Here is a 26,723-nt window from a genome sequence, read left to right on the forward strand (position 1 = left end):
CCCAACAACTGTGTGTCCCGGCGCAGCACATAAATCTTACAAATTGTAGTGTTCACTGGCAGACTTCAAAATGCAGAGGATTTTGTTATGTTGGACAATAGGATCAAAACAAGAAATCACTGAAACTAAAAACATTTAGACATCTTACCTTCATTTTTATTTAACAACTGGTAACGAAATTCTACTTGATACAAAAATAGCAATATTTACAATTTACTGTATAAAAACCCCATGACCTTAAAATCAAATCCGAGTACAAATTAGTACAGTCGAGTCTCGTTATAACAAACTCGTTCGGACCTAGCCAAATTGTTTGTTATATCAGAATTTTGTATTAAGAGGAACATCAGTCCCATTCATTGTGCACATAAATGAACAGTCGGGACCAAGGCTTTATGTTTGTTATAACCAGAATTTTGTATTAACAGAGTTTGTACTAACGAGAGTCGACTGTATATTACTTCATGACAACAAAATTATTGCAAATAAATCAGCTAATCTCACTGCGTTTGAAATGATATCAAGTTGGTTTCCAATTTTAAATTGCAACTTTTCAAACACACACATACTCGACTTTTTTTCTGATGCCCTGAGCTAAAAAAAAAAAAAAACACTTTTTGTTGACATCACCGAAGAAAAACAGTACAGTCTTTACGCTTACTTAGTGTTTTTTTCACAGTTTAATTTAAAACTAATCTAAAAATTAATGTTCTAAATTTAATGATTTACATTTGGAAGCTCGGTAGGGAAAATTATGGATTTTAAAGTGGGGATTTTACAACTTCAAAACTGTGATTACGTCTCGGAAAAATTGTTTTTACACAAATTTAAAAACAACTTTTTTTGTCAAGTATACATGACAAAAACTGATACAATTGAGCATTCCTTTAAAATAGGATTTTTATTTTGGCCATGGCCTCAGAGGCCTCCACAGCTGGTCCTTGAACGTTAACACACATTTTATCAAAAGTCGCAAATGTTTCTTACAAATGTTTCTTACAAATGTTTCATACAAATATCAGTTTCCCTCAAATAAATACAAAGCTCACATGTATTAAATAGTACTGTTTCCTGAATGCAAAATGGCACCATATTGCAAATACTTCAGTATTGACTTTGCAACTCCATATAATGAACTTTTTGTGTCCCTCTGTAAAGTTGGTGTATGTTTCTTGTTTTATTAGGAGCTGTGTCATAATTCAAACACCATCTTTCTGAGTTTTGTTTTTCAGGTCGCATGTAAAATTAGAGCAAAATTAAGGCACCGTCCTGTAAAATAATATGCTCTTAGGTCCCTCCTAAAAAAACATGTACTCCCAACGCTTGTAGGGCATTTCCCCTCCCCCCCCCAAAAAAAAAAATGAAATCTTGAAAAAAAATTGAAGAAAACATTAACTTTCTGCCTTTAATACCTAATCACATTCCCCGAACTTAAATTCCAATTCTAACATTTTTAGTCATGACTATCCTACACTACCCAAGCTGGCATTGTGTGACAAGATGAAATGCACTTTTCTGGCGAATAAACAATTTCCTGCAAATAGTTACTACTAAAATTGGTGCGGTTCATTAATAAATAAAATCATGCTAATTTCATCAAGAAAATATTTTTTTTAGCAAGAAATAGAAAATTAACAATAATTCTATTCACAGCGGATGTACAATAATTTGTGCTTTGGTCTAGAAATGACAGAAATATTAACATGCAAGTACCAATTTATTATTTATTACAATATGATGTAAGCATCAGTCCTAGTGTTGTAGTGGAGTCAATCACAAGTGTTCACAGGTGTCACAAGCCGTCCAATTACAAGTCCCGTCACAAATAAACTGTGACAAAGGAATTCCTTTGTAAGTGTTCATCCCCTGTTACTTGCGACTGGCCTTGTGATTTACTTGTGATTGGCCTTGTGATTTACTTGTGACTGGACTTGTGACTGGACTTGTGACTGGACTTGTGACTGGCCTTGTGATGTACTTGTGACTGGACTTGTGAATGGCCTTGTGATTTATTTGTGACTGGACTTGTGAATGGCCTTGTGATTTATTTGTGACTGGATTTGTGATGTACTTGTGACTGGACTTGTGAATGGCCTTGTGATTTACTTGTGACTGGACTTGTGACTGGCCTTGTGATGTACTTGTGACTGGACTTGTGAATGGCCTTGTGATTTATTTGTGACTGGACTTGTGACTGGCCTTGTGATGTACTTGTGACTGGACTTGTGAATGGCCTTGTGATTTACTTGTGACTGGACTTGTGACTGGCCTTGTGATGTACTTGTGACTGGACTTGTGAATGGCCTTGTGATTTATTTGTGACTGGACTTGTGACTGGACTTGTGACTGGCCTTGTGATGTACTTGTGACTGGACTTGTGAATGGCCTTGTGATTTACTTGTGACTGGACTTGTGACTGGCCTTGTGATGTACTTGTGACTGGCCTTGTGATTTACTTGTGACTGGACTTGTGAAGGGATGTATGAATGGACTTGTGATTTACTACCAAGTGGACTTGTGACTGGACTTGTGATTGGCCTTGCAATTTACTTGTGACTGGACTTGTGATTTACATGTACTTGTGACTGGACTTGTGACGGGATGTATGAATGGACTTGTGATTTACCACCGATTGGACTTGTGACTGGACTTGTGATTGGACGTATGAATGGACTTGTGATTTACTAACGACCAGACTTGTGAATTGACTTGTGAAGTGAATTGAGGGCGCAATTCAAAATATGGCAACTTTTGAACTGAAATTGAGATCCAGAATATTGTATTTTCTCAAAATATACAGCATTCACAGAGCTAAAACTTCATCAGCTTAGTTGTTAAATCCCCGTCTTTAGATTTTGAGCACTTTTATTACTTCAAAAAAAAAAAATCACAAATAAAAAATGGTCCCTTTAAACTTTTCCCACCCTAGAGGCGTGTTCATACTCAGAGCGAAAGTGAACGTGATCTATGAATGCGAATTTGTGACGTCAGGGCAAGTTTTCTAGCTGCAAACCCAAACGTTGATCACACTCCAACTCCGGTGAATTTTGCAGCGAATGCTTCGTGACATGAAATTCGCATCGCATTCGCATGAAGTAGGAACAGGCTTAACAGACATGTTCCCCTACCCTTAAATTTGTTTAAAGCTACGGTGTTCAAAAATCTGTCTCCACCTTTAATTAAAATCCTGTTGAGACCACTGCATGTAAGGGTACATACATTGTGCTTGACACAAAGTTGAGACATCAGGACAGTGAAAAACAACAGTGCCTGGGCACAATTATCCATTGAAAGAAAATAATCCAGCAAAAATCTGGCGTTTGATTTTTGGTCAGATTTGAGAAAAGTAAGTTTAGATATCACAGCTCCATCAGATGCCATTGTGAAGAAATATACATCAAGATTTGAAATGTACTTTTAAAACAAATTTACAAATATAACAGATATACACACAGTGCAAGAATTGTGCAAAAAAAATTCGAATTTTGTAAGTAAAAATTAATACTCTTGACTACAAAAGTTTTAAAAACCAACCAATTTTAACAACCAATTCTCTGTTCTTTAATAGTATTGTTCAAAGTGGCAATGAAATTGTGAATGTTTGAAGTAACTTGCCCCTGTTATTTTTCCAAATAAACATTTTGATGCACGGTGTGATTGTTCATATCGTGCTCTGAATGCTCATTGGGAATTTCAGACTATACATATTTACATGGATTTGCATAGCTCATAAATATTCAAATTCAAATGGAATATTGATTTAGTGACTGATCAATATTCAAATATTGACCAAGTGGCAGGTCGATATTGAACTATGGGCTTAGTGACTGGTAACTGTTCAAAACTATGACCCAAAAACTTGTCAATATTCAAATATTGAACTAGTGACTGGGCAATATTCAAATATTGACCAAGTGGCTGGTCAACATTGAAATATTGGCCTAGTGACTGGTAAATGTTCAAAAATTGACTAAGTAACTTGTCCATAATTTACATATTGAACTAGTGACTGGGCAATATTCAACTATTGACCTGGTTGCGGTTTTTATCCCCCCTCTTGGGGGTGTTCAGGGCTTTCTGCTGGTGGCGCGTGTTCCAGTGTAGGCACTCGACGAGGCCGTCGAACCAATCGCTGATCTGATCAGCGCTACAGATGGAAGCGACCGGGAAGACGGAAGTGGTGATCCGAAGACTAAAACCAGAAAAGGAAAAAAAGGACAAAACATCAGTTTCACTTGGCTAATAATCTCACATAACATTAATATACTGCATAACAAAACGGATATAAGAAAACTACACAGAAGGCTTTTGACTTGAATAATCTTTACTTCTAAACTTTGGCTGTGTATACATGTAAATTATTTAGCTACGACTGGCAATGTGCAGCCTCGACTCCATGGGCACGTGCGCGTTCCTTCACTAACCCCCTGGCCGTGAGGAATATGTAAACAATGCTGACCGGCTATTCAGAGCATACTGCGCGCATATTTCGAAGACAGCACGCCTGCATCTCCTGCACTTCACGTCAGGTACAAACATTTTTTTCGCCAAAAAAACTATATCTTGTGGTGTAAAGGGACGACAGAGGAACATAATATAAATTCTTGCTAAATAACGAGACGTCGAAATCTCATTTTTGAAAGGATTGATTACAAAAAAAACTTTCAAAATTTTAAGCACTGCGTCGCGCGTTACATACATCGACTGCAGTCCTAATTTAAATGTCCCAAATATTGGTCCCAAATATTGGGACATTTATATTTCACAATTTAAGATCACGCAAGGCATGATGGGAAACAACATGGCGCGGCGAGATCGTATCCACGGAAACAAGGTTGGGCAATGTGTTACTGCAACTGGGATGCAGCGTCAATTGGGTAGATTATCCAATTTAATAAGTTACCGAAATTTATGACTTACCACCATCCTTTGTGGATTTCTTGCCGGTTTCTGCCATCCAGCGACACCCAAGCTGTGTGGCGAGCATCAGGAGAAACCATTATCTGAAAGAACCAAATACATCAACGATTAAGTAGAAATTTACACATGTAGCTGACTAACGAAAGACTTGGCTGAAATTTCTAAAACATGAAAGGACATCTATGCTAAGCACATCTGCAAAGTTTCAGACTAATCTGACACAGAAAGAAGACAAGTTGTCTGTCTGTCTAGTGTTTATCAACGGCTTTTTGTGGCATGAAATATCTTAGAATATATCTATTCCCCCCCGGATGGGATGCCAGTCCATCGCAGGTTACTTCCCCGCTTATGCCGGTACCCATCAACTCCTTGTTGACGAGAGGCAAGTTGGGGTGAAGTGGCTTGCCCAAGGACACAACATATGACCAGCAGCTGGATTTGAACCCTTGATCTCTGATCATGAGTCAAAACCCTAACCACTAGGCCAACCCACAAAATCAGATTCTCCACCCAATCGGTACTGTAATTACCCTCAATTGTAACTCGCACAGCAGTCTCGCACTGAGCTTGAAGTTAAAAGTGAAGAAAAAGCAACCTGTCGTGATTCGGTCTTAAAAGATTCTCTTACCATGAGTTCGACACCAGCAGGAACAACAATGGGCCTGAAAGACAACGTATGAGGACAGATCGGAGTGATAAGTATGGCGGGCACGTTAGGATGCATCATAGCCGCACCAGCCGCCGCGGCGTACGCCGTGCTTCCCGTCGGTGTGGAGATGATCAAACCGTCACCTTGGACCGTTGTGACTTTCCGGCGGTCTAAGTAGAGGTCGATGTTGGAGAGGTACGGTGAGGGACCTCTGTCAATGACGACGTCGTTAAGCACCTACGGAACAAAAAAACAAAAGTTGAAATGTATTCACTTTTATAGTTTTAGCCATCAGCATCAGACCAGGCTATTATACAACACGCGCATTCTGCCAATGCCACACTGCAGGATAAAAATAACCCTAACGTACCTGAATCATTCAAAAACCACACCCCTGTTTTGGAGGATTTCAGCGGATTCAGGATACCTCCATATTGCAAAAAGTTGGGGAATTTTGATGGATTCAGGACAGTAAGCCTAGCGGTACTGCAAGATTTTGATGGATTCAGGATACCTCCATATTGAGAAGTTGGGGGACATTGATGGATCCGGGATCTCAACAGTTTAACTCCTTGGCTATATGTTTGGTGTGTACGAGGTATATGTACTACACTGGTGGATTCTGATGGACTCACTGGTGGATTCTGATGGACTCAAAACACCAAACAGTTTTTGCATAACAAAATTGATGGATTTTGGTGGATTCAGGACACTTTCTAGTAAAAATACCCAAGGGGTTAGGGTTAATCACAGTCGAAATTGGTAAAAATGTTAATCATGAGTCCCATTCTAAGTAAATGCATTAATCAATCATCCAATTATGGCAATCCAGGGTCATGACCTCTTGACCTCATAACCTCTCGGTACTGACCTGGAATTTGAACTTGAGGCTGGGTGGGTCCACCTTCTTGGGGGTAGGGGGTATGATCTGGTTGGGATCGTCGTTACGGTCGTTGTCAAAACCGTTGGGAATGTCACTGCTGTCGAAGATCAAGCATTTTAGTCGACTACGTAACGTAACTGCGGCGTCACCTAATGGAGAAGCAAAAGAGCAGAATTGTTATAAGGTCATCGCAAGTCAATCACAAGCCAATCACAAGCCAATCACAAGCCAATCACAAGGCAACCACAACTCATAAGTCATTCACAAGTCAATCATAAGTCATTCAGGTGAGGCAAACAAGATATCATAAACACTGTCTTAAGTTATGAAATATTGTGGAATTTTATCAAACTTGCTGCTACTTAAACATCAAAATATTGATTTACCATTGTCACCTAAAAAAATTTAGTCAGACAATATAAAAAATCTGTCTCCAGCATGTTACCGTGGCAAAATAAATCTACTACATTTGAAGAACAGAATACGCCAAAGAATGTATACGTTGTTTCTTTCAGTCAAAATAAATTTATTCTAAATCTCTTTTCAACACCAGGTTTTAGAGATGCGATAAACTTTATGTTCATAACTTGGCCAGGGTCAATTTCCACATTCTTCTCTTGAATTACCTTTTAAAAGCATATTTACAGATTCCTTGAAATCTTCAAACTCAAACGGCGTCAGGAAACCCAGGGAGCCAAGATGGAATGCCATGACGGGAGGAACGCTGGCCTGCAAAAGCAACAAATTAAATGGAAAAAATGTAACTTGGGAAGAATGTACGAATTGGATAATCAGACCTTAGATACAAAAACCCAAACAACTGATACTTTTTGTAAAAGCTGACCTTCATGTAAGACCAGAAACTATTTTTTTATTGCATGGCCTAACTAACCTCTTGGAAAAGAGACGAAGCATAGAGTAGTGTGCCGTCTCCACCTAGGCAAAGAATAAAATCCACCTTGTTGCTCAAATCAACACCTGAAGAAAAAAACAACACATGAATAAACACATTTTTAAACACAGGGCATGGTATCAAGTAAAAAACACTTTGATGTTGTGTTCCTGCTATGGACTGTGTGAGTAGTGTCTGTTGACAGCAAATTTGATTTTTCTTTACATCTACCTTCCCAGATCCTCCAAAGTCCTGTTTGCAAAATGGAGGATTTTGCAGGATTGAGGCTATATATGGCAAAAATGTGTGACTGATTTTGGAGGATGCACTGTGTCTTGGGCTGGACCTTGTGTTGTTTATGCTCAGCTGTACATAAATTTAGACCTACATGTAGATTATGCTTGAAATTGTCCGCCCTGCTCCAGGATGTCACTGGCTCTGCCTCAACATATTGACAGTGATTGCCGGAGGATTTTGCAGGATTGAGGCAGTGGTCACCCCTCCAAGCACCACATTCAAGACATAATGGATGATTTGGGAGGGTTGAGGCTATTTTGACATGGAGGCAGTTGGAGGACTTTGCAGGATTGAGGTTGCATCCTAGCAAAAATGCCTCGGGAGTTAGAGTTAATTGGTCAATCAGAGCAAAATACACAAGCCCTTTTCATTCTACATGTAGCTCTTTAATTCTGTTGCATTCGGCAGGTTGTCAAAGAAAACTCTTTAAGGAGATTTAATAAACATGCCTACAAGAAAAGACGGATCACTTTCTTGTCTCACCTTCCTTAAAGCTCTTCATTTTGGCTCGGACAGGAGCAAAGTCTTTATCGTTGAGCAAATCCTCGTCATCAAATACCTTGGACTCAATGTAGATTAAGAGGTTCTTCTCCTGTAATGTAGAACAATTAGCCATATATGAAAGAATGACACTGACGGGGTTCGAACCCCCAAACCAACTGATTTCAGGTCGAGTGCCCAAACCATAAGAATTGGGTGGATTTCAGTACTTCCTGTGTCCACTGTTCATGCACCACTGAATGACACCTTACATAAGTTAGTTATATTGGATTACTAACAGATGGGATTCAAACCCCAAACCAACTGATTTAAGGCAAAGTGGCCAAACCATGAGAACGAAGTGGATTTGGGTACATCTGAGTGAACAGTTTTGTCAGCTTCTTGACTTCAATCAAACAAGAAGAACAATGAAGGGCCCAAAGACAGAGTCACCCATTTTCTACAACACTTACCAGCCAGGATTCTAACCAAGGACCAACTGATTGGGAATCCAGCAACCCTGAAAACCAAGATCACAATGTTACTCACCTCAGACAGCCATCTTGAGAGCTCCTTGAAGGGACCCAAGACAGAGTCGTCCATGATCTTCTTGATGATGAGGACAGAGAGGGGGGTTCCTTTCCACACCAATCGTTGGCCAGACGGGTCGGTCACATGCCTGCGAACAGCCAATCCAAAGTTAGTTACAGAAGTAATTAACATAAATTTACATACATTGTATAAATCCCCTGGATGGAATGCTTGTCCGTCACCGGTTACTCCCCAGCTAATGCTGGTACCCATTTGTACTCCTGGGTGGAGAGAGGCAAGTGGGGGTGAAGTGGCTTGCCCAAGGACACAACATATGGCCAGCGGCTGGATTCGAACCCCTGACCCTCTAATCATGAGTCACAAACCCTAACCACTAGGCCACAATCCCCAATGTAATATGTTACACATCTCTTTTTCCAAAACGATCAATTCTTTTCAAAAGAGTTTGAAGAGATGGGGAAACAAATATAAAAGTTACTCCAGAAATTCACTGAATATTTCCAAGGTATGGAAAATTCAGACCGTACATAACTGCACTGACAAAGAATCCATTCTTCTCACAGGAATATTTGGAAGAAGTTTAATACTCACATGATCTGAGAAGGTGGAACCTTTTTCAGATGTGCCTTAGGCCCAAACGATGGCGACGGTGACGGTGCATTGATAGACCGTGTCCGCCTGCAAAAACAAAAACAAAGAACACACAAAAGGTTAGAGTTAATGAGCGTAATTGAAGTGTTCATATACAAACAATAATACACAAAACAATACAAGTCCAATTAAAATTGTTTGCAGGTCAACAGATACAATTAGATACGGAATTTTATGGTCGGGATCCTTTGGCATTTTAAATAGCGATTTTAGTATTTTGAGAAATCAAATGTCAACAATTTTAATGTCATGTTCATTTTTTTTCTGGCTTTAGTTTATACACTAACATAAATGTAAATTGTTCTGCACAATAGATTGTCGAATCTGATTGGATTAAAAGTGATTACAATTATTTTATTTTGATTCAGGTTTTCTTCCACGTCATTCCAACCCTGCACTGTGATTGTGGTATCAACATCAAACTGCGAGGTCCATGACCAAAGGCATATATTTTTGTAAAATGAATTTGAGCATTTTAATTTTTGATTTTGACCTACTGTTAAAGGCAATATAAACAACATTTGCTGGACTGTTAGGGAATAATAGTCTCAAGCATCCTGTGAAATCCTGGCATCCGGTGTACTGTCATTTTCAAGAAAAGTACAAGTTTTGTATCAATTCCAAAGTTTGAAAAACAACTATTTTTTCTCCAAATACTGCCCCAAATGTAGTTAGTCCACATTTTGTTTGAAATCAGTTACACATCTGTGAATGGGTACAAGCCAGCTAAGACTGGTTCCCTGCCCTTACACTTCCCAACATCTGTAAATTGTTCGTTTCTTCTGAAGTGGGGTCAGGGAACCAGACTACAAAAACACGATTTGTTTTCTCGTTTTGTTTCTCCAGTGTTGCACACAAAACTTTAAACAGCTTGGTGTGACAGTATTTGCTATAAAATACTAACCCCCAAATCCATCCATTTCTGAAAATTACAGCAAAAGCAAATGTGTATTCCCTTTAAATGTGCACATTGTTTTAATTAAATATGTTTTCATTAAGTTTTGCACATGCAAATACCAGTACATGCTGAGTGGGCTAACAGTATGTTGGTTATATACTTTGCGCAAGGCAATCTTTTGATGGTCACACTCACAGCATGCACAAAATATGCTGTCGCAGAATTGCCAGGCATTTCATAATGGAACAAATGATATCAAATAATCTCGGAGGTCCGTTGATGACAATTGTCCTTCATTATACAAAAAACGTGCATATTTTTCATGAAGGACAAAGAGAAATACAGAGGGTGAAGAGTTCAGGTCAAGGAAATCAAGATTGAGTGGGTTTCCAGGGATATATTGAAAATATATTTGTTTATCATCATTTATTGTACAAGGTACCAGATTTATATTAACATATAATTTTTTTTTTCTAAAACTTCTCTCAGAAACCTTCTGTCATGCACATAAAAAAAGCTGCAAAGTTAGGAAAGTTTGTAATACATAAAACTTTTTAGTCTTCGAACACATGCTTGTATGAAAACTCTGCTCAGGTCATTCAGCGATGGGCTTCACTTCAGATTTTTTTTAAATGAAAGAATGACAGAGGTATGTTTTATGACAGAGGTCACCTTTTTTGTACATGGTATATTTCATAAAAATTTTGTTTTGGTTTCAGTTTTTTTTTTTTTTATTCATTTAATTTTTTTTTTAATTACTCAGAAACTCTTACTCTGGCAACGAATATGAAGAGCAAAAGGTCAATTCTCAAACTGCACACATACCAATACATGTACACGTAAATGAAGGTATCGGTACACGTAGCAGAACCAGTATGTACATGTACCGTACTTCATTTCCTTACTAGACATGACACTTAATGTGCAAGTCATTCAATAAACATAAAAGTACAGTACAGTACATTTTTCTTAACGTGTCAACAAGCTTGATGGTTCATGTACATGTATCAGTAGGATAGGAGCCAGTCACAACTATTAACATGATGTACACAATGTAATACATGTACATCCCTAACCCTTCAAAATCCTTTAAAATCCTTCAAAAGGAAAGATGTTACAGGACTGAGGAAGGAACCTAACTCCCAATCTGTCAAAATCCAACACTCACTCTGCTAGATGTACATGTAATGCTTCAGGACCAAATCCATTGAAATTCACCACTGGTGCTGGTGGATGTTGTTGGACTTTAAGTACACATGGCTAATATCTACCAAATCCCCAAAATGGGAGAGATGGATTTTGATGGAGTTGGAAAGGTTAGGGTTAACCTTTAGAATTTGGCCTCTGAAAACGACACGCTTACCTGTTCTGTGCTTGCAGTAGACGGTCCCTACAGATTTTATAAAAGTGGGCATTCGAAATATGCATGTACAATGTATATCCGGGTGAGACCTAAATGTAATAGTACAGTTCTGTTTACACTGGCATACTAAATCTATTGAAGACTGTGTCAAGAATGCTATTTCCTGGTTCACAGCTTAATTTTCAAAAAGGGATTTTTTTCAGCTGCGAAAAAAAAAGTCATGCCATTTGAACACCAATTATGGGGCATGTTAGGGGAACTTTTTTTTTAATAGGTGATTTCTGAAGCAAGCTACAGATGTACATGTGGTTGTATGATGCAGAAAAGCAACAATTTAATGACACTGCTCGAGAACATTTTCCTTGAAATGTCCAGCATTTCAATTGTGGGCTGGGGGGGGGGGGGGTCAAAAAGTACCCCAACTTTTTGCCTGTCTTTCTGTGAATACATTCTCTGCAAATGTCTTGAAGTCGCAAAATGTGCAATATATTTTGAAAAATAACATGCATTACATTTGTTTCTTTGTAAACAAAGTATTGAGCAACTCTCCCTTGTTTCTGGAAGTGGGGGGGAGGGGGAGAGAACACACTACACGATCATAAAGACAAACTGGAAAAGTTCCTTGAGTTGTTGCAACCCACGTAAACATATATTTTGAACAAAAAACACCTAAAAATTCTTTATTGTTTGCAGGCTGAGGAACGATACTGAATCTTCATACATGGATGCTCTAGAAATTTCAAAAAGCCCACTGGATGACGCAGTCATTCTGAATGATTTCAATACCCTTCAGACACGTGTTGTCATTTTACAAGGAAATGGCCTCAATAAAAAATCCTGAATTCAAAAAAATATGATCCTTTACAAACTCTCCCTGATGACGCAAAGGCCCCTTAATGTATGATGTAACTACATGTACAAACAAGGATATGAGAACGTTGTGTTTTTATGTAGAAACAATAAGTAAATACAATTGAGTTTAGAGTAAAAATACCCATTTGTTGGACCACGATACACTAACCAATTGGAAGGAGGTGATCTTTTAAATCATGTCAATGCAGTTATTGTTTGTACATCTAAAGAATTCTTCAGTTTCCTAGAGGCAAACGCCATTGTCTTTGCAAAAGGCATCTGGATCATTTGCTTTTCATGCATTTTGTTCGTTTTCAACATAATAATAACATTCAAAATCCAAAGAATGTTCAAAACTTAACCTGTTGAAGTTTCACAGCTCACTTTTTTGAAGAAAAAAAAAAGAAGAAAAACCACGCACCTTTTTATCACAAAAACATGATTTCATCAATAGCACTTTATATTTCCAGCATTCAGTCAATTGACTGGTCGTTGGAAATAACCTACATTTTGTTTTCTTCTAAATGACAGCAAGCCAGACGGAATCATTTCAAAGGGATGTTTACAGCAGCATGATCTTCCTTAATTAATCCAAGTATTAAAGCTTTTTGATAGTAATTCGGTAGGTTACTTTTGGGATGCATGCAAATGATCCTGTATGCTTTTAAAGTCTCAAGCCTGCCAAATCCAAAATAACCCAGCAACCATACCACAGAGACAATTTTCACTGCTCATAAAATCCAAAGGAATTAGAAAGTGTTTTTCACAGTTGATAAAATGGTTTTAACTGTGAACTGAAACTCTAGACACTCTCCACAAAGTACACATGTGTATACACAGGCCACACTTGTCACTGAAGTGAAATGCAATGTCATTTCACAAATTCAGAGTGTTTAGTTGTACGCGTACATGCAGGACTTTACCTGAATCGTGGTAGAATCCACACTGTTCATGTCATAAAGTTAGCCTGACATGCCAAATCAGGCAGGCTAGACTTCTGTGCACAGCTCAATTCCTTCTTATTCCTCCATGGCTCAACCAAACTGTGATGAATTCACTAACAATCCACAAACACGTATCTTAAGCAAATGCGTAGAAGATTTATAGCTGTATCAACCTGACACTGACTCGAACTGTCCAGCCTCAACTAAAGTGAACAGAAAGCTTTGCATTCAATGACAGCAAAGTTCACAAAAATACAACAATCCTGCCACTCTCACAGAGATTTTCAGTGCATAATGCGCAGGCTGCATGACGTATTATTTGGTCACAGAATGCTGGGCTCAGGGATAGAGTACAATGGACCTAGGAGGCAGCCTTGAATGGGTTATTATGGGCGGAAAAGTTCCCAAGGCCAGAAATGGTACCGGTATTTAAATTCTCTAGATCCCATTCAGTAGAGTGTACTGGGGCAGATGACCTATTCACGCTTACCTTCACCTTCTGGCCCATGTTAACTGGTTTGTTCCCAGGACTGCCCTATTGTCCCGTCATTGTTGTCAATTATCTTCTGAATTACCGGTCTAGAGAAGGTTACTGACTTGCGGTTTGCAGTGGGGGAACTGGGGTGGGTCAAGAGAAGGGGTGGGAAGAACCGAAGAAGGGGTGGGGCGGGAAGAAGGGGTGGGGCAGGAAGAAGGGGTGGGGAAGGAAGAAAAGGTGGGGCAGGCAGAGGGGGTGCAGTTGGGACAGAGGGGTGGGATAGGCATAGAGGGTCACACGTGGGAAGAGAGGGACGCAAGTGAGAAGAGAGGGGCGCAGGTGGGAAGAGAGGGGCACGTTGGGCAGAGAGGGGCACCATTGGCAGAGAGGGCCACGGATGGGCCAGAGGGGTGGGGCAAAAAGAGCGGTGCAGGTGGGACAGAAGGCTGGAATGGGGTAGTATAAGATTGTGGGGTCAGGGTAGAGTTAAGTTGTTGGGTCAGAATAGGGTCATAGGGTAGAGAAGGGTATGGCAGGAGCTTTTAGGAGGCTCACATCCTCCAACCCCCTCCTGATTGCAGACATCTTGCCCCGCCCCCACAGTGGCCTTGAAGAGTACAGTACGCATGAACTTCCTTAACTACAGTCAAATCTTTCTCAGAAAATATCCACCATCAAAACAGGATCAATTGCGATCCCCTGCAGAAAGTGCACGTGACGGAGTGATTACAGAGGTTCCTGAGGATATATCACTCTAGATGAGAAGTACATGACCCAGGACTTTCAGCTGCAGAGGTTTTTAATTTTGCATTTTTAATCAATACCACCCCGGGCCTGTTTTCGTCAGCTTGTAAGAAAGATTTATTGCTTTTTCCTCGGGTGCAGTCAAAGGAAACGGGAATGGCTGGTCAAGTCCCGCTGGCGGCTAGTATCTAGGGTTTTATCCCATTCAAAGCCTTTAAGCGAGGATTTATCAGGTCTTAATTTAATTCCCCTGATATCACTTGATAACCTCAGAGTGGTAGAGATGGATTGGAGGGGAGGAAAGGACGAGATACCGTAGGGTCACATGACATAGGGTCACATGACATAGGGGTCCCAGGTCACATGATACCACTCCAAGTTGTTTGATATGCTCCTCGTGAGTATCGTATGCACGCATGTGTTGTCCAAACATTACCTCAGCATTTCCTCAAATAAAAATTTCGCCTCCCATTAACAAATGTCGCTGTATACTAACAAGATTCTAAAATGGAGTCCATTAATAGTTTTGCCTCCATTGTACAGAGTACAGTGGCATCTGATACAATTTCCATATAATACTGGAAATTGTTCAGCCAGGAAAGTAAAATACATGTTTTTTTTATAAAGTAATAATGAAAAACTGATAAACATAATTATTGTCCGTACATCAAATCACGGTTAGACAGGTTGTAAGGTGGCAAGATTCTGATGTACATTGTACACTGTACTAGTGGGTCCCTCATCATTTATTCAGATTGTCAGCAAACAATGGATTCTCTCAAAGATTTTGTTTTCATCCATTTAAAAAAGTGACCCTGACCCTTTCAAATTCAATTCAGATTGATAAATTGATTAACCAAACATGTAATGGTTGGCCAGGATGCACAATGGATCAAAGTCTTCAAAGACACACTGCATGTCCAGCCTGTACCTTTGTGAAAGATTTGACCACGAAGGCAAGTATAAAATGACGTCAATATCCTTATAAAAACCAATTTTTATATTTGATGAAAGCAGCATTGACATTGAATACATAACAGTGACTGGCCTAGTAATGTATGAAACATGAGGGGTTAATATGTATCTGTTCTGTATGGTGCCCTTCCCCCTATCTCCGCCACCATTAGACAGCGTCGCCTTCGGCTAGCCGGTCACGTTTATCGACATAATGAGCCAGCTAGTCAAGTTCTCCTCTGGAATCCTGAAGCCCCTCCACGAAAAGGTCGTCCCAACATGACCCTGAACACATCCATCGAGCTAGAAACTGGTCTGAGTGGTCCATCTCTGTCCAACACTATGCTCGACAGGGACAGTTGGGCCCAACTCATCAAGTCATCATGAAAATGAATGAATGAAGAAGATTTGGATATAAACCTAAACAACAATATCCATCCAGGATGAGTTGAGATGAGATGGAGATTACATGTGTGGCGAAAAATGGAACAAAGCCTTATTTATTCATCTAAAATAAAACCAACTTTTTGCATGATTCATCAACTCAGTGAAAGAAGCAGATCGGGGGGGGGGGGGGTGTCCAATTTTTACAACAGCTCACAACAGCCCCCCCCCCCCCCCGACTAATGTTATGAAACAAGTAAAATGGCGACCCACAAAACAAATGGGATTAGAGAGTTCCTAAATTTATTCTCATATTGCCTTAAAATGCAGAAGAAAGTATCGTAGATTTCAAATTTTCTAGGCGGCAAGCTGAATAATGATGTATCTCCATTAACATGATTAATACTCGTACGTTTTATACAATATAAACTGGTAAGCCACTCCCTATGGCAAAGTCACAAATACCCGAACTAAAAACACCAAAGCAACTGTGAATAGGCCATGTACATGTACATGTATGTATAACTTAAAGAAATGGTTGTCCACAGCTGTGGATATGCCCTAGCCCCATAAATGTGGCCTGTTTACTGGACTGCCTCCGTAAACATAGGCCACACATCCACGTGTACAAAAACGTGTCGACTTTGCCAAATTTTGATTTTCACATTTAGGTTTAGTTTGTAGGATTTTTTTGCTTTAGAAGCATACTCGACCTCTTTATAGGCTAGTCAGAAAGTGCTGCCTTTTTCAGATGTCTAATTTTTGTGAAATTTCATGTTGAAATTTTGATACGCAAACATGTAAAAATGAATCTGGAAATTTCACGAAAAATATACATCTGAAAAAGGCAGCACTTTCTGAGTAGCCTATAAAGAGGGTAAGTATGCATCTAAAGCAAAAATAAACTACAAACTAAGCCTAAATGCGAAAATCAAAATTTGGCAAAGTCGACACGTTTTTGTACATGTGGATGTGTGGCCTATGTTTACGGAGGCAGTCCAGTAAATAGGCCACATTTATGGGGCTAGATATGCCCATAATGCCAGAATGTTCCCATGTCCAATGTAGTTTTAATTGTCAAAGATACATGTACCTCTAGACAAAAGATAGGGATACCATAGCCAGAATACCAGACTCACCTTCCGCACTGGCAGTTGGCGAATTCCTCCCCGCACTCTTCACAACAGCTATCCATGCAGGAACCCGAACAGTGACTGTTGAACTGCATTGTGGGATCAGAGGCGACGCGAAAACAACAACAAATGAGAGATAGACGTCCTCACACCGAAACCACCCTTAGATCGATGGAGGCAGACTACCACAGACTCCGGTGCAAAATCAATAATTCTTCCTAAAGATCGGTACACGTCCGTTCCAATATTTCGGGTGTGATAACTAACGCGTGCAGGAATGTGCTCCGAGAAATTTTAATTAGAGCGCAGTTTATACGTACTGATGCCAAAGATATCATTCAAATCAACAAGGTCTTATCGTTTGACACTTCTACAAGTACATTTGCATTCCTGTGTTTGTCCAGTGTAAAATTTCCAAATGGAATGCATACATGTACATGTACATTATGTACAGTCAATAACACGGCAGTTCTCCTGTAGGTTCACTTTATAATAATGGAGATTTATTATTAGCACACATACATGACTCATAATTCACAGCCAAATCTGCTGGTAGATTTCCCTGAACTGCCCGTGAAGAAAAACATGAAGACACAGCAAAGATCACACCACCGCTAAACCATGCAGATACTCATAGGTATGGCGTGAACACGTACACAAGTCCTGCATAGGCAGAAATTAATGGTTAACCCAATCTACCTCCGACCTTGTATACATGTACCACACATTTAAAACCGTTTGGTTGCGTGATATTTACACAGTCAGTCAGCTGAGTTGGCAGTTCGATTATGGCTATATATCTAGGTTAATCAATGCCAGTTCGATTTTAGCCTGTGATGTGTCGCCTGACCATGGATTTTGGTGGGTGTTGCGTAATGCTGGGCGAGTCTAGAAGGATCTTTTCGAGAATTCCACATTGATGACATCCGATGGATCGATGGTCATACAATGGATGATTCAGATGTTCTCAATGTACAAGCAGATGTTTTCAAAAACATTGAACAGTTTGTCAGACAACATTCAGAATGTAGTCTGGATGTTTCTTTTCAGTACGCCAATCAAAACACAATTGCAGTTTTTTTTTCCATTTATTTGTTTGTTTGTTTGGGTGTTTGTTTGTTTGTTTGTTTACAGTCTTTGCTGCGTGAATGATGACATCACATACAGCAGCATTGTGAGCGACAGGGAGACAATTATTGAAGCGTTCTGCAACAGTTCCAACATTTTTGCAAGTTTGTTGACAAACAGATGAAATTTCATCTAATAAGCCTGTGCTTTGTTGCAAAATGTCATGGCATACAATACATGTACCACAATGACTGACACTAAAATGATAATCAAGCATCTTGCAGTAGCTCCAACATGTTGACTATGTTGACAATGGAGTTCTTCAAAGTCACAGAAAAATTCCAAATCTTGTTTATCTGTTCGTTATCCTCGTCACTGAAACAACAAATTCAAACCATAGACTATCACCACAAGAGACATAGTGAGGACTGTCACAGCATCATACAGAAGAAGCAAAACACAAGGGTCAAACCAAGTCATTGGCACAAAGAAAGCAGGCATGAGTACATTTGCCAAGGTTGTTTCCCCGAAGAAAACCGAAACACTTGTTTGTTGCTAGACAGCGTGGTTCATCAGATGCTTCAATAAAGCCACGGCCATTACAATAGCCATCGCGACAATGATGAGTGCATCGCCGACGATCAGTAACGTGTCGCTGTTCGAACTCGACGTTGATGCCATGTTATGGCGAAACAGCTCGAGGTCTATAGACATGCTCAGAAAAATCCTCAGGTTAAAAATGTCACATTGATTATTTCAGTTCAGGCCGGGCATATACAGTCAGCAGATTTTTTGTGCAATAAAACAATCCATGTGCTGTACAAATTTATGAAGGCAAAGATGTCATATTTCTCTGACATTTGTAGGTTTGGCATCAACAGACTTCTGTACTCCACCCTTTATCATGCATGCAAATCACAGATGTACACAAGAATGCTGAGGCAATACTGTACTCCTGTAGTTTTCAAGGAGAAAATTCTAGTGAAAGGTGACAGTACCACTTTCACAACTGCACAACACTACACAGTAGACTGGTGCCTTGGTCTGTGAGTTCACTGTGCTGGCTGGTCAAGTGTTATAGCCACTGCTAAAATTTGCTGGCCTTGCAAACACCAGGAAGCAAGGAAGGACACGACCGACCGTTTTACTGCCTCATGCGGCACAATGTTGAAGGCAAGTTTTTAACTTCAGAAATTTCTTTGAAAGGTTTCAACCTTCCATCTACATGTACATGCATGTACTATGAGTATGAAGGAATGAGACTTCTTTATTAGCATCTACATGTATGTACTATAGCAGTCCAGATTTTTTTTCTTAAGAATGTCTCAAACTCTGTGCTTCAAGTTCAATGTATCTTCAGCAATGAAGCTGCACCGTCGTTCCTCATGAAGATATATCCTTGCCAATCACTATTCTTCACCGATGAAGCTGTATGCTTTTGCTAGAGATGGTGGATGACTAACGAATGCAGACAAGAAGGTGAACCCTCAGTCATTGAATAATAATAGGCAAATCTTTTCATGGAGCGAAGTAAAAAGCAAAAACGTTGTAAGTATAGAGCAGACTTGTAAAGCGCAGAGACACTTCGAGATGGGAGGTGGTGTCTATGGGTGTACCAAATGCTCACTCCCAACAAAATGAAGTCCTAGCGTAACTTTATATTCCAGGAGATAACAACCATGCAAGTATCATATCTTGTCTTATCTCAGCCCGGCTATTCTTAATCACGTTTTATCAATGTTCCCCTGTTATTCAACACTGCCAATGCAGGACCTTTGATAAAGTTATAAAGCCACTTGATGTTATTTTAATCCTAATCTGCAGCTGAGGGGACTATTTTTATATCTAATGAGTGTTGAGGAATTCTAAAAATATTCACAGGTTTTCTCAACCCGATTTCAAAAATAATTTGGGAGATTATTCTATTGACGTGCATAGGTCACTGTGAGTGAAAATTAAATGTCACTTTCTTACAGTCTTGCAATAATTATGTCACTAGTCGGTGTACTTAACCCAATTACGGTGCATGTATAAAACACTTGTAAAAAAAATTGTTTTTAGAACATATGTTGTTACCGGGTATGTTGGCATCATGATTTAGTTAACTTGAGGTTCAAACTGATATTTTTTTTTTTAATAAAAAAAAAAAAGTATGAAAGAATAAAAAAAAAAAATACCGGTAGACTTGTAAAGGTTAGAATAGATAGATTACCCCGGTAATTTGAAAATAATATCTATTTAGGATCCCACGTTGCAATATGGGTTTTCATAGGTTTTTATAGGTTTTGCTGTGAGGCCTGCAGTGCAAATATTGAAAATGTTTTACATGTAAGACACACATAATGGTACTGTACTTTCCAAATACACGTCCATTTCATGCATGTCTATGTGCACATCATCATTGAAAAATTGGTTGACCGTACTCAACTCAATACATACTTGTAAACCAGTGCACACAATCAATGCATTCCTCCTTGGCTAAAACACAAACAATCTGCAAAACGCCCTCAACAGTTCTCAAGCGGAGGTCATGAACTCACCTCTTCCGTCGTGATTTGGTTGGCGTGTTCGGTGTGGAACATCTGCCCCTCGGCCGTGCGCTGGCCGGCTCCGTCGAGCAACATGCCACTGAATTGCAACTCATTGTCGCCCCAAAGTGCTTTTCCCAACACTGATGAAAGCACAAACTCGGCAGACTTACACGCTGTACTTATGAGCTATTCTATACTGTACGTAATACGTACATTGTAGTACTAGTTCAGCTGCAACCCATGAGCATCTGATAGAGATTGCAAGTCTCACGAAATTGACTGATAAACACTCTGCATAAGTCAATCTGCATGGTCTGCCAACTATGTACATACGTAATCCGCCTGTCACTATGCAGGAATAAGTTCCAGGAATAATGGCTTTTTTATTCAGTGTTCCGCATCAGTGAATGCTGCAATCAGCTGAATTGACTTCGCAGGTTGCCAGCATGTAGGCCTATATGACGCCCCAGAAATCAACACCGCTACAAGTTACTCACATCCCACACACCTTGGCCACTTTCCATCAGCGTTAGAATCCTTATCACCATGACGATTTTCTCCCAGTTCAAGCTAGAAAATCCCCTTTTCTGTCCCAAACATATATATCCTGTTCTAAAAGGGCTACAGGGATTTTGTTGCTTTTCGATGATCCGGACAGAACCGGTACGAACCCAATCTCCAAGCAGGGCTCAACACACTACAAGTACACACACAGGCACTTGTGGTGCTTTGAAAGAAAAACCATGGTGATGCCACAGAAGAAAAAACAAGAAAAAAATATGTAATTGTGCTTGAAGGCAGTTCATTCCTCAACTAAATTTCAGACGATATCGTGTATCCTGTGTATAGATCATGCTGTCTGAAATGTGAGGCGTTCTCGCAAAATGAGACAGAACTGGGCAAAGGTCAAAATGAGGGTTTGCGGGTATCCAGATCTAATAGAATTCTCCTTACAACACTGTTTGTTGCAATTCAATCAGATATTTCATTGACAAGTTATGGCTGTTTAAAGTTCGCATTTATCGACATGTCAAAAAAGCAAAATACTGCGAAAAAAGACCTTTAAAGTTTCGAGATCTGTATTCGTGAAAAATGAAAGATGCAAATTGTTTTTCCTTAACAAAACCTTTCAATCCACAATTTTTTTACTATTTCTTTATGTGTACATGTGCAAAAAACTGTATATCAAAGATTACAAATATCAATAAATCTGAAAATTGAGAAAAAAAATCATCCCCATTTTTTTTTTTTGTGTGTGCATTTTTCTCCACTACGGCCGGTGCCCAGCTTTTTGCCAGAACACGTCACATATTTGCTTCATCATGGTTTTTGGAATTCATCTGAAAGGATGCAATGCATACTCTATCTAAAGAGCAAAGTCAATCATTGACTAGCTTACTGAACTTTTGTGTAATGATTGAAAGACAGCATGATTGAGCAGATTTTATCTTGATCCTTTGGATACCTGTGACTGAGTGTCAGGGTTTTTCAGATTGGCAATACACAGAGGGTGTGTGTTTGTAGGAAATACCAATAAACACACGTGTAAACACACAGTCGTGTTTTACTATACTCTCGAGGACAATGCTTTGTCTTTTCCTTTGTCCCTGTAATATAACACTCTCCCATAGACTAAGCACACAAACGCATGACCGAGGACCGATTTCAACAAAAGATGAAATCACGAGGACAACAAAGAATCTGTTGTTCTCCCTTTGTCTGTCTGTCCTCGGGGTACATAGTTCACGTACACGTACACCCACGTTTGTTTTACATATGTGGACATTCCTTTGTTTTCGTGTAGTCAAGAAAACTTGGTACAAAAAATAACTTTACATAAAAACTCTTTCAACCCCAATTTTTTTCTATGATTCCCTTTAGTGTTTCTCTTCATTTCGCCACAGATACACATTTAACCCAAAAATGCCTCTAAACCTGTTTTCCATAGAGGGCAAAACGTTATGTGGACACGGCTTAGTCCACATAACGTCAACACAACCTGCATTATGTGGACATCTTTTGTTCACAAGTCCACATAGTGACTGTAACTTAAACTAGACAAACTCATATTTGTTGCCCGTAACAAAATATCAAACACACCAACATTTCCAGGAAAAGAGGCAAGATTTGTAATCTGGTAATTGGTATGATCTTACAACTGAGACACCCTCCTCAAAAGGGGGAATTACCCTGGTACTCCCCCTCCCCCACATAGCTTCAGCCTTGGGCTCGCTACAATTCCAAACATTACAAAAAACAAAACTAAATCTGTTGCAGATTTCTGACGAATATTTTTAGCAGAGTGATGTTAAATTTAAGCTGCTCAGTATAGCTCAAAATAATGTACATAATGTACACAGTACATGTACTGGTAGTGGTAGCAGAATTACATCGCTATACGTGTATGACCACATGAATGTTTACCATTGATTATACTATAACATGTATAATGGAACAAAGTTTTATCATGGAGCAAGGAAAATAGCACTTTTTTCCCTTCAGTCACCATGGCTACAAGTTGCATGCATGTTTTGCAAAGTAGAACAATAATGAGGAACATGTACAAAGAGCCAAGGAAATGAAAACACCCAACTACAATGTACATGATGAACATGTACAAATTTGACATGTTCCCAACAGGAAACAGACAGTACAGTAGCCCTATAGTACATGTACATGTACATGTATAAACGTGTACATTACAATGTAGGGCCAAAAAATAAACATCAGCTGATCTGTACCGTAGCCCGTTTCATGGGTTTACTGCTGCCTGGCTGAACATTTAGAATCCATCCACCGGACTCATTTGAATATGAAGAGAGTTTTTATCCTGGTACAAGTCTTATGGCCCTGCTGGAGGCCTGGACCTACATGTAGTACAACTCTACAAGCACTATTTAGTAATAAACCACTGCACTATAGTATAAGCCTCAGCCCAGGGTTTACTTTGTCAGACCAAACCAGCTAAAGTGTATGTGAACACTAGAAATTTGAAACGCACAAAAAGTTGGTGTTTTTCAAACTATTATTACAGCAATGGGTATGACATATTGCCAATAACAAGGTTCCGTATAAAAAAAAATGTGGTTTTTATTGTTCACTGCCAACAAAATTATTCTTGAAGTTGAAAGAAACTTTAAAAACAAGTAACCTTGTAATTCATTAAACGTTATCAAATTAAACAACACAAAATGATGGTCTCAACATGATCCGCAGTAGAACAATCAATGTGCAACATGCACTTAGAAACTTGACGTACAAATTTCATTTGGGAAAATTATGGTAAAATCCTGGATGGTTGGTGAATGTCCAAGGTCTAACCACTATTTTGCCTTCTGAAATAAGACCCTGAAATTCTGTGAACTTTTACGTATCCTGTTCTTCAGCCAAGGACTCACCAGTGGGACTTCAAAACATATTTACCCTCTTCATGGTTGAAAGCATTGTCATTTAAATTGTTATTCGTGGACGAGTGGCCCGAGGCCATATGACAATGGGAAATGGTTCCCAGTCATTTCAGGGCCTATTTAGGTGTTGCACAGACTGTGTGGCTACCATCTGAAGAAATGTAGTGTGCCTGATGCATGTTGCCCTTAGCTTTCACAATACATGCATGTCAATTTATACCAAGTAATGCAATAAATTTTATAGCACAATCTTTGACATGTTGACACATGGAACAGCCCGCCAGAGGAAGTGGTCCAAGCTCCATCAATCAGTTCTTACAATGTTTGGAAATTCCACAACTGGGCAATTCCAGCCTCATATGGAAGAAAATATAATGTGCGTGACACGACAGAGCTGTGTGAATAAACCGGAAAATGTCCTTTTCAAATCTTGCCTACATCCATCATACTGGTCAAAGAGATTACAGACTAGGAGTTTGGGATCATTTCTCTGAATCATTAATTATACTGGTTAATTGACTCTGTCATGGACATTACATTTTCTCCCTAATGCCGGAATTTCCAAACTGTAAAGTCTCTCCAAGATATTATTATTTTAATTATTGTCTTCAATTGCTACTCTTTTCTGTTATTTCTACTCTGCAACACATGCCCTCTAAGTTCAAGCTAAAATCAGATTAGTTCTGAACAAGATTTTGATGGGTCATAATGTAGCCCTAGGCTTCAACTAGGCCCTTAATTACAAGAAAGATTACAAGCATGAATATTCCTCTTTACGACACAAATCCATGCATCGGAACCATACTTCAAAATCGTTTATTTTCCAACAAAAAAATCAGAAGAGGCTTTTTTTTTTCTTGAACAGCAATTTTCTGTCTCCCATCAACATTATGATAAAAATTTAAACACAGAGTAAAGTTGAGATTTTTTCATGCATCAGAAAATCCTTTAGAAATAGTAATGAAGTTTCAAAATTGTAAATTCAGCTAAATCTGCAATTTTGTACTATCATCTGATATGCAATTTTCTTTTTAATGCAACCTTTCTGTCCCTTCAAAATAAAAGGGCCAATAATGCAACCTTTCTGTCCCTTCAAAATAAAAGGGCCAATATTGTTTCAAATCATTAATTATGGTACACTTGTCTCTTTATTCCATTTATAATTATAGTGAGTTTGGCCACCAAAATAGCATATATTTTTGGACTGTCAAAATATTAAGCAACAATATATTGAAATAATTAGTATTTGTGGGGAAGTTTCCTAACTCTCTCTGTCTCTATATAATTATGTTGCCATTGTTCAAAAGCAACAGTAATTTTTTTAAGATTTAAATATGAGTTCAACTTGTTGAAAATTGATACATGTACAACCATAATTAGAAAAATAACACAACCATAATCAACCATAATATTTATATAATATTGGATGGCTTTGAGGTGGATACAAGAATATATTGCATGAAATATTGCACGAGCCGAAGACGAGTGCAGCGAAAATGCCCGGATGACTGCAATAATAATGTTATTGTAGTCATTCGGGTACTTTTTTATGAAAGCATGCAATACGCTGATTAATTTTTACCGCTTGAAGCCCGATATAAATAATAATAATTGTTATGGAACAACTCTAAAAAATAACTTTAAAATAACTATGCTAAACAGATGAAGTTTACAAAAGATTTAGCCTAGCAAATCTTTTCAATTACCAAATCGGTGAAACAAAAAAGGCAATTCACTTTTTTTTGCTATACGACTTTGACGGTGTCACATATTTCCCTGAACGTCTATTTTGATCAGTCACCCCGTTCTCATTTTCTCACATTTGTCAATAAAAAAATAAGCCTAATTTATTCAAAAGTAAAAAAAAATTTTACTCACTCCAATGGTGACCTTCTCCTTTGAAAATCACTCTTTCTGCGAAGTGCCATCAGCTCTGCCGGAGGCCCATCGTGGAACTCGCTGTTACTGTTGTCCTGCGAGATACTCCGTGATTGTTTCACCAAGGGACGCCTCTTCTCCTTCGCTGGCATGGCTGGGCTGCCGTGATTCGACGCGGACTCCGGGGCAACTTTCACTGCCGCGTCCGGTGAGTCCATACCCACTCCGTCGAGGAGACCGTTGTCCTCGTCACCCGACATGCACCGAGAAATTTCCCCCTTTATTCGTGCTATTTCACCCATTCGTCACTGCTGTTTACACTTCGTCTTCGATGGTTACAGGAAATATTTGTCGTTGACTCTAGTTTTTCCCGATTTTGACAGGAAACTCGTGCAGGAAGAAGGACTTTGCTCCACGTTACTTCATGTACTTTCTCAGAAAAGTTTGAGTGACCTAGCTGACCGGACCGTTCGCAAATTGGTGACCTAACCTTTTGACTGGTACTTCGTTTATCAATTCATCACTCTAATAACATGATACACTGGTTACATAATAGGGTGAAACCAGCTAGCTGGAGCCGCGTCGAAATTGCTTGGTTACGCTGGCACTAATACACGTATCTATGGAAAGTGGCTTCATGCCACTGCCATAGGTGCACGTGTAAAGACTAGCCGTAGTCATTCAGATGCCTTGTGACTTTGGTGCGCATGTTCCCCAGTGAGAAATTTCGCCGCAATGCGAACGGTGTCGATAAAGGACGCCCTC

General features: G+C 39.2%; 1 protein-coding gene across 5 annotated transcripts; it reads right to left on the reverse strand.

Moving 5' to 3' along the window:
• Positions 1-3,427: 3,427 nt before the first annotated feature.
• LOC119744763 (NAD kinase-like) lies at positions 3,428-26,464 on the reverse strand. Of its 5 annotated transcripts, none has more exons than XM_038220875.1 (10): positions 25,959-26,464; positions 9,265-9,351; positions 8,671-8,800; positions 8,125-8,233; positions 7,345-7,430; positions 7,079-7,181; positions 6,441-6,601; positions 5,549-5,806; positions 4,921-5,003; positions 3,428-4,192 (listed from the first exon to the last, which is right to left on the reverse strand). In XM_038220875.1, exons 1-10 carry the CDS (start codon positions 26,258-26,260, stop codon positions 4,021-4,023), a joined length of 1,491 nt encoding a protein of 496 aa, XP_038076803.1. In that variant the 5' UTR covers positions 26,261-26,464; the 3' UTR covers positions 3,428-4,020. The 5 variants fall into 5 exon arrangements, with proteins under 5 accessions (XP_038076803.1, XP_038076804.1, XP_038076805.1 ...); XM_038220876.1 differs by lacking the exon at positions 25,959-26,464 and adding an exon at positions 20,683-20,825; XM_038220877.1 differs by lacking the exon at positions 25,959-26,464 and adding an exon at positions 17,081-18,271.
• Between the last annotated feature and the right edge of the window lie 259 nt (positions 26,465-26,723).

The sequence above is a fragment of the Patiria miniata genome, unplaced genomic scaffold (assembly GCF_015706575.1).
Source record: "Patiria miniata isolate m_02_andy unplaced genomic scaffold, ASM1570657v1 HiC_scaffold_7, whole genome shotgun sequence".
In the NCBI taxonomy this organism is placed as follows: Eukaryota; Metazoa; Echinodermata; class Asteroidea; order Valvatida; family Asterinidae; genus Patiria; species Patiria miniata.

Excerpts from the sequence above, each read along its gene's own strand:
- LOC119744763 (XM_038220875.1), bottom strand. The coding sequence starts at position 26,260 with ATGGGTGAAATAGCACGAATAAAGGGGGAAATTTCTCGGTGCATGTCG. Across the intron at positions 8,234-8,670 it reads TCTCAAGATGGCTGTCTGAG|GAGAAGAACCTCTTAATCTA; the intron begins GTGAGTAACATT and ends TCTACATTACAG. Across the intron at positions 6,602-7,078 it reads TGTAAATATGCTTTTAAAAG|GTGACGCCGCAGTTACGTTA; the intron begins GTAATTCAAGAG and ends CTTCTCCATTAG.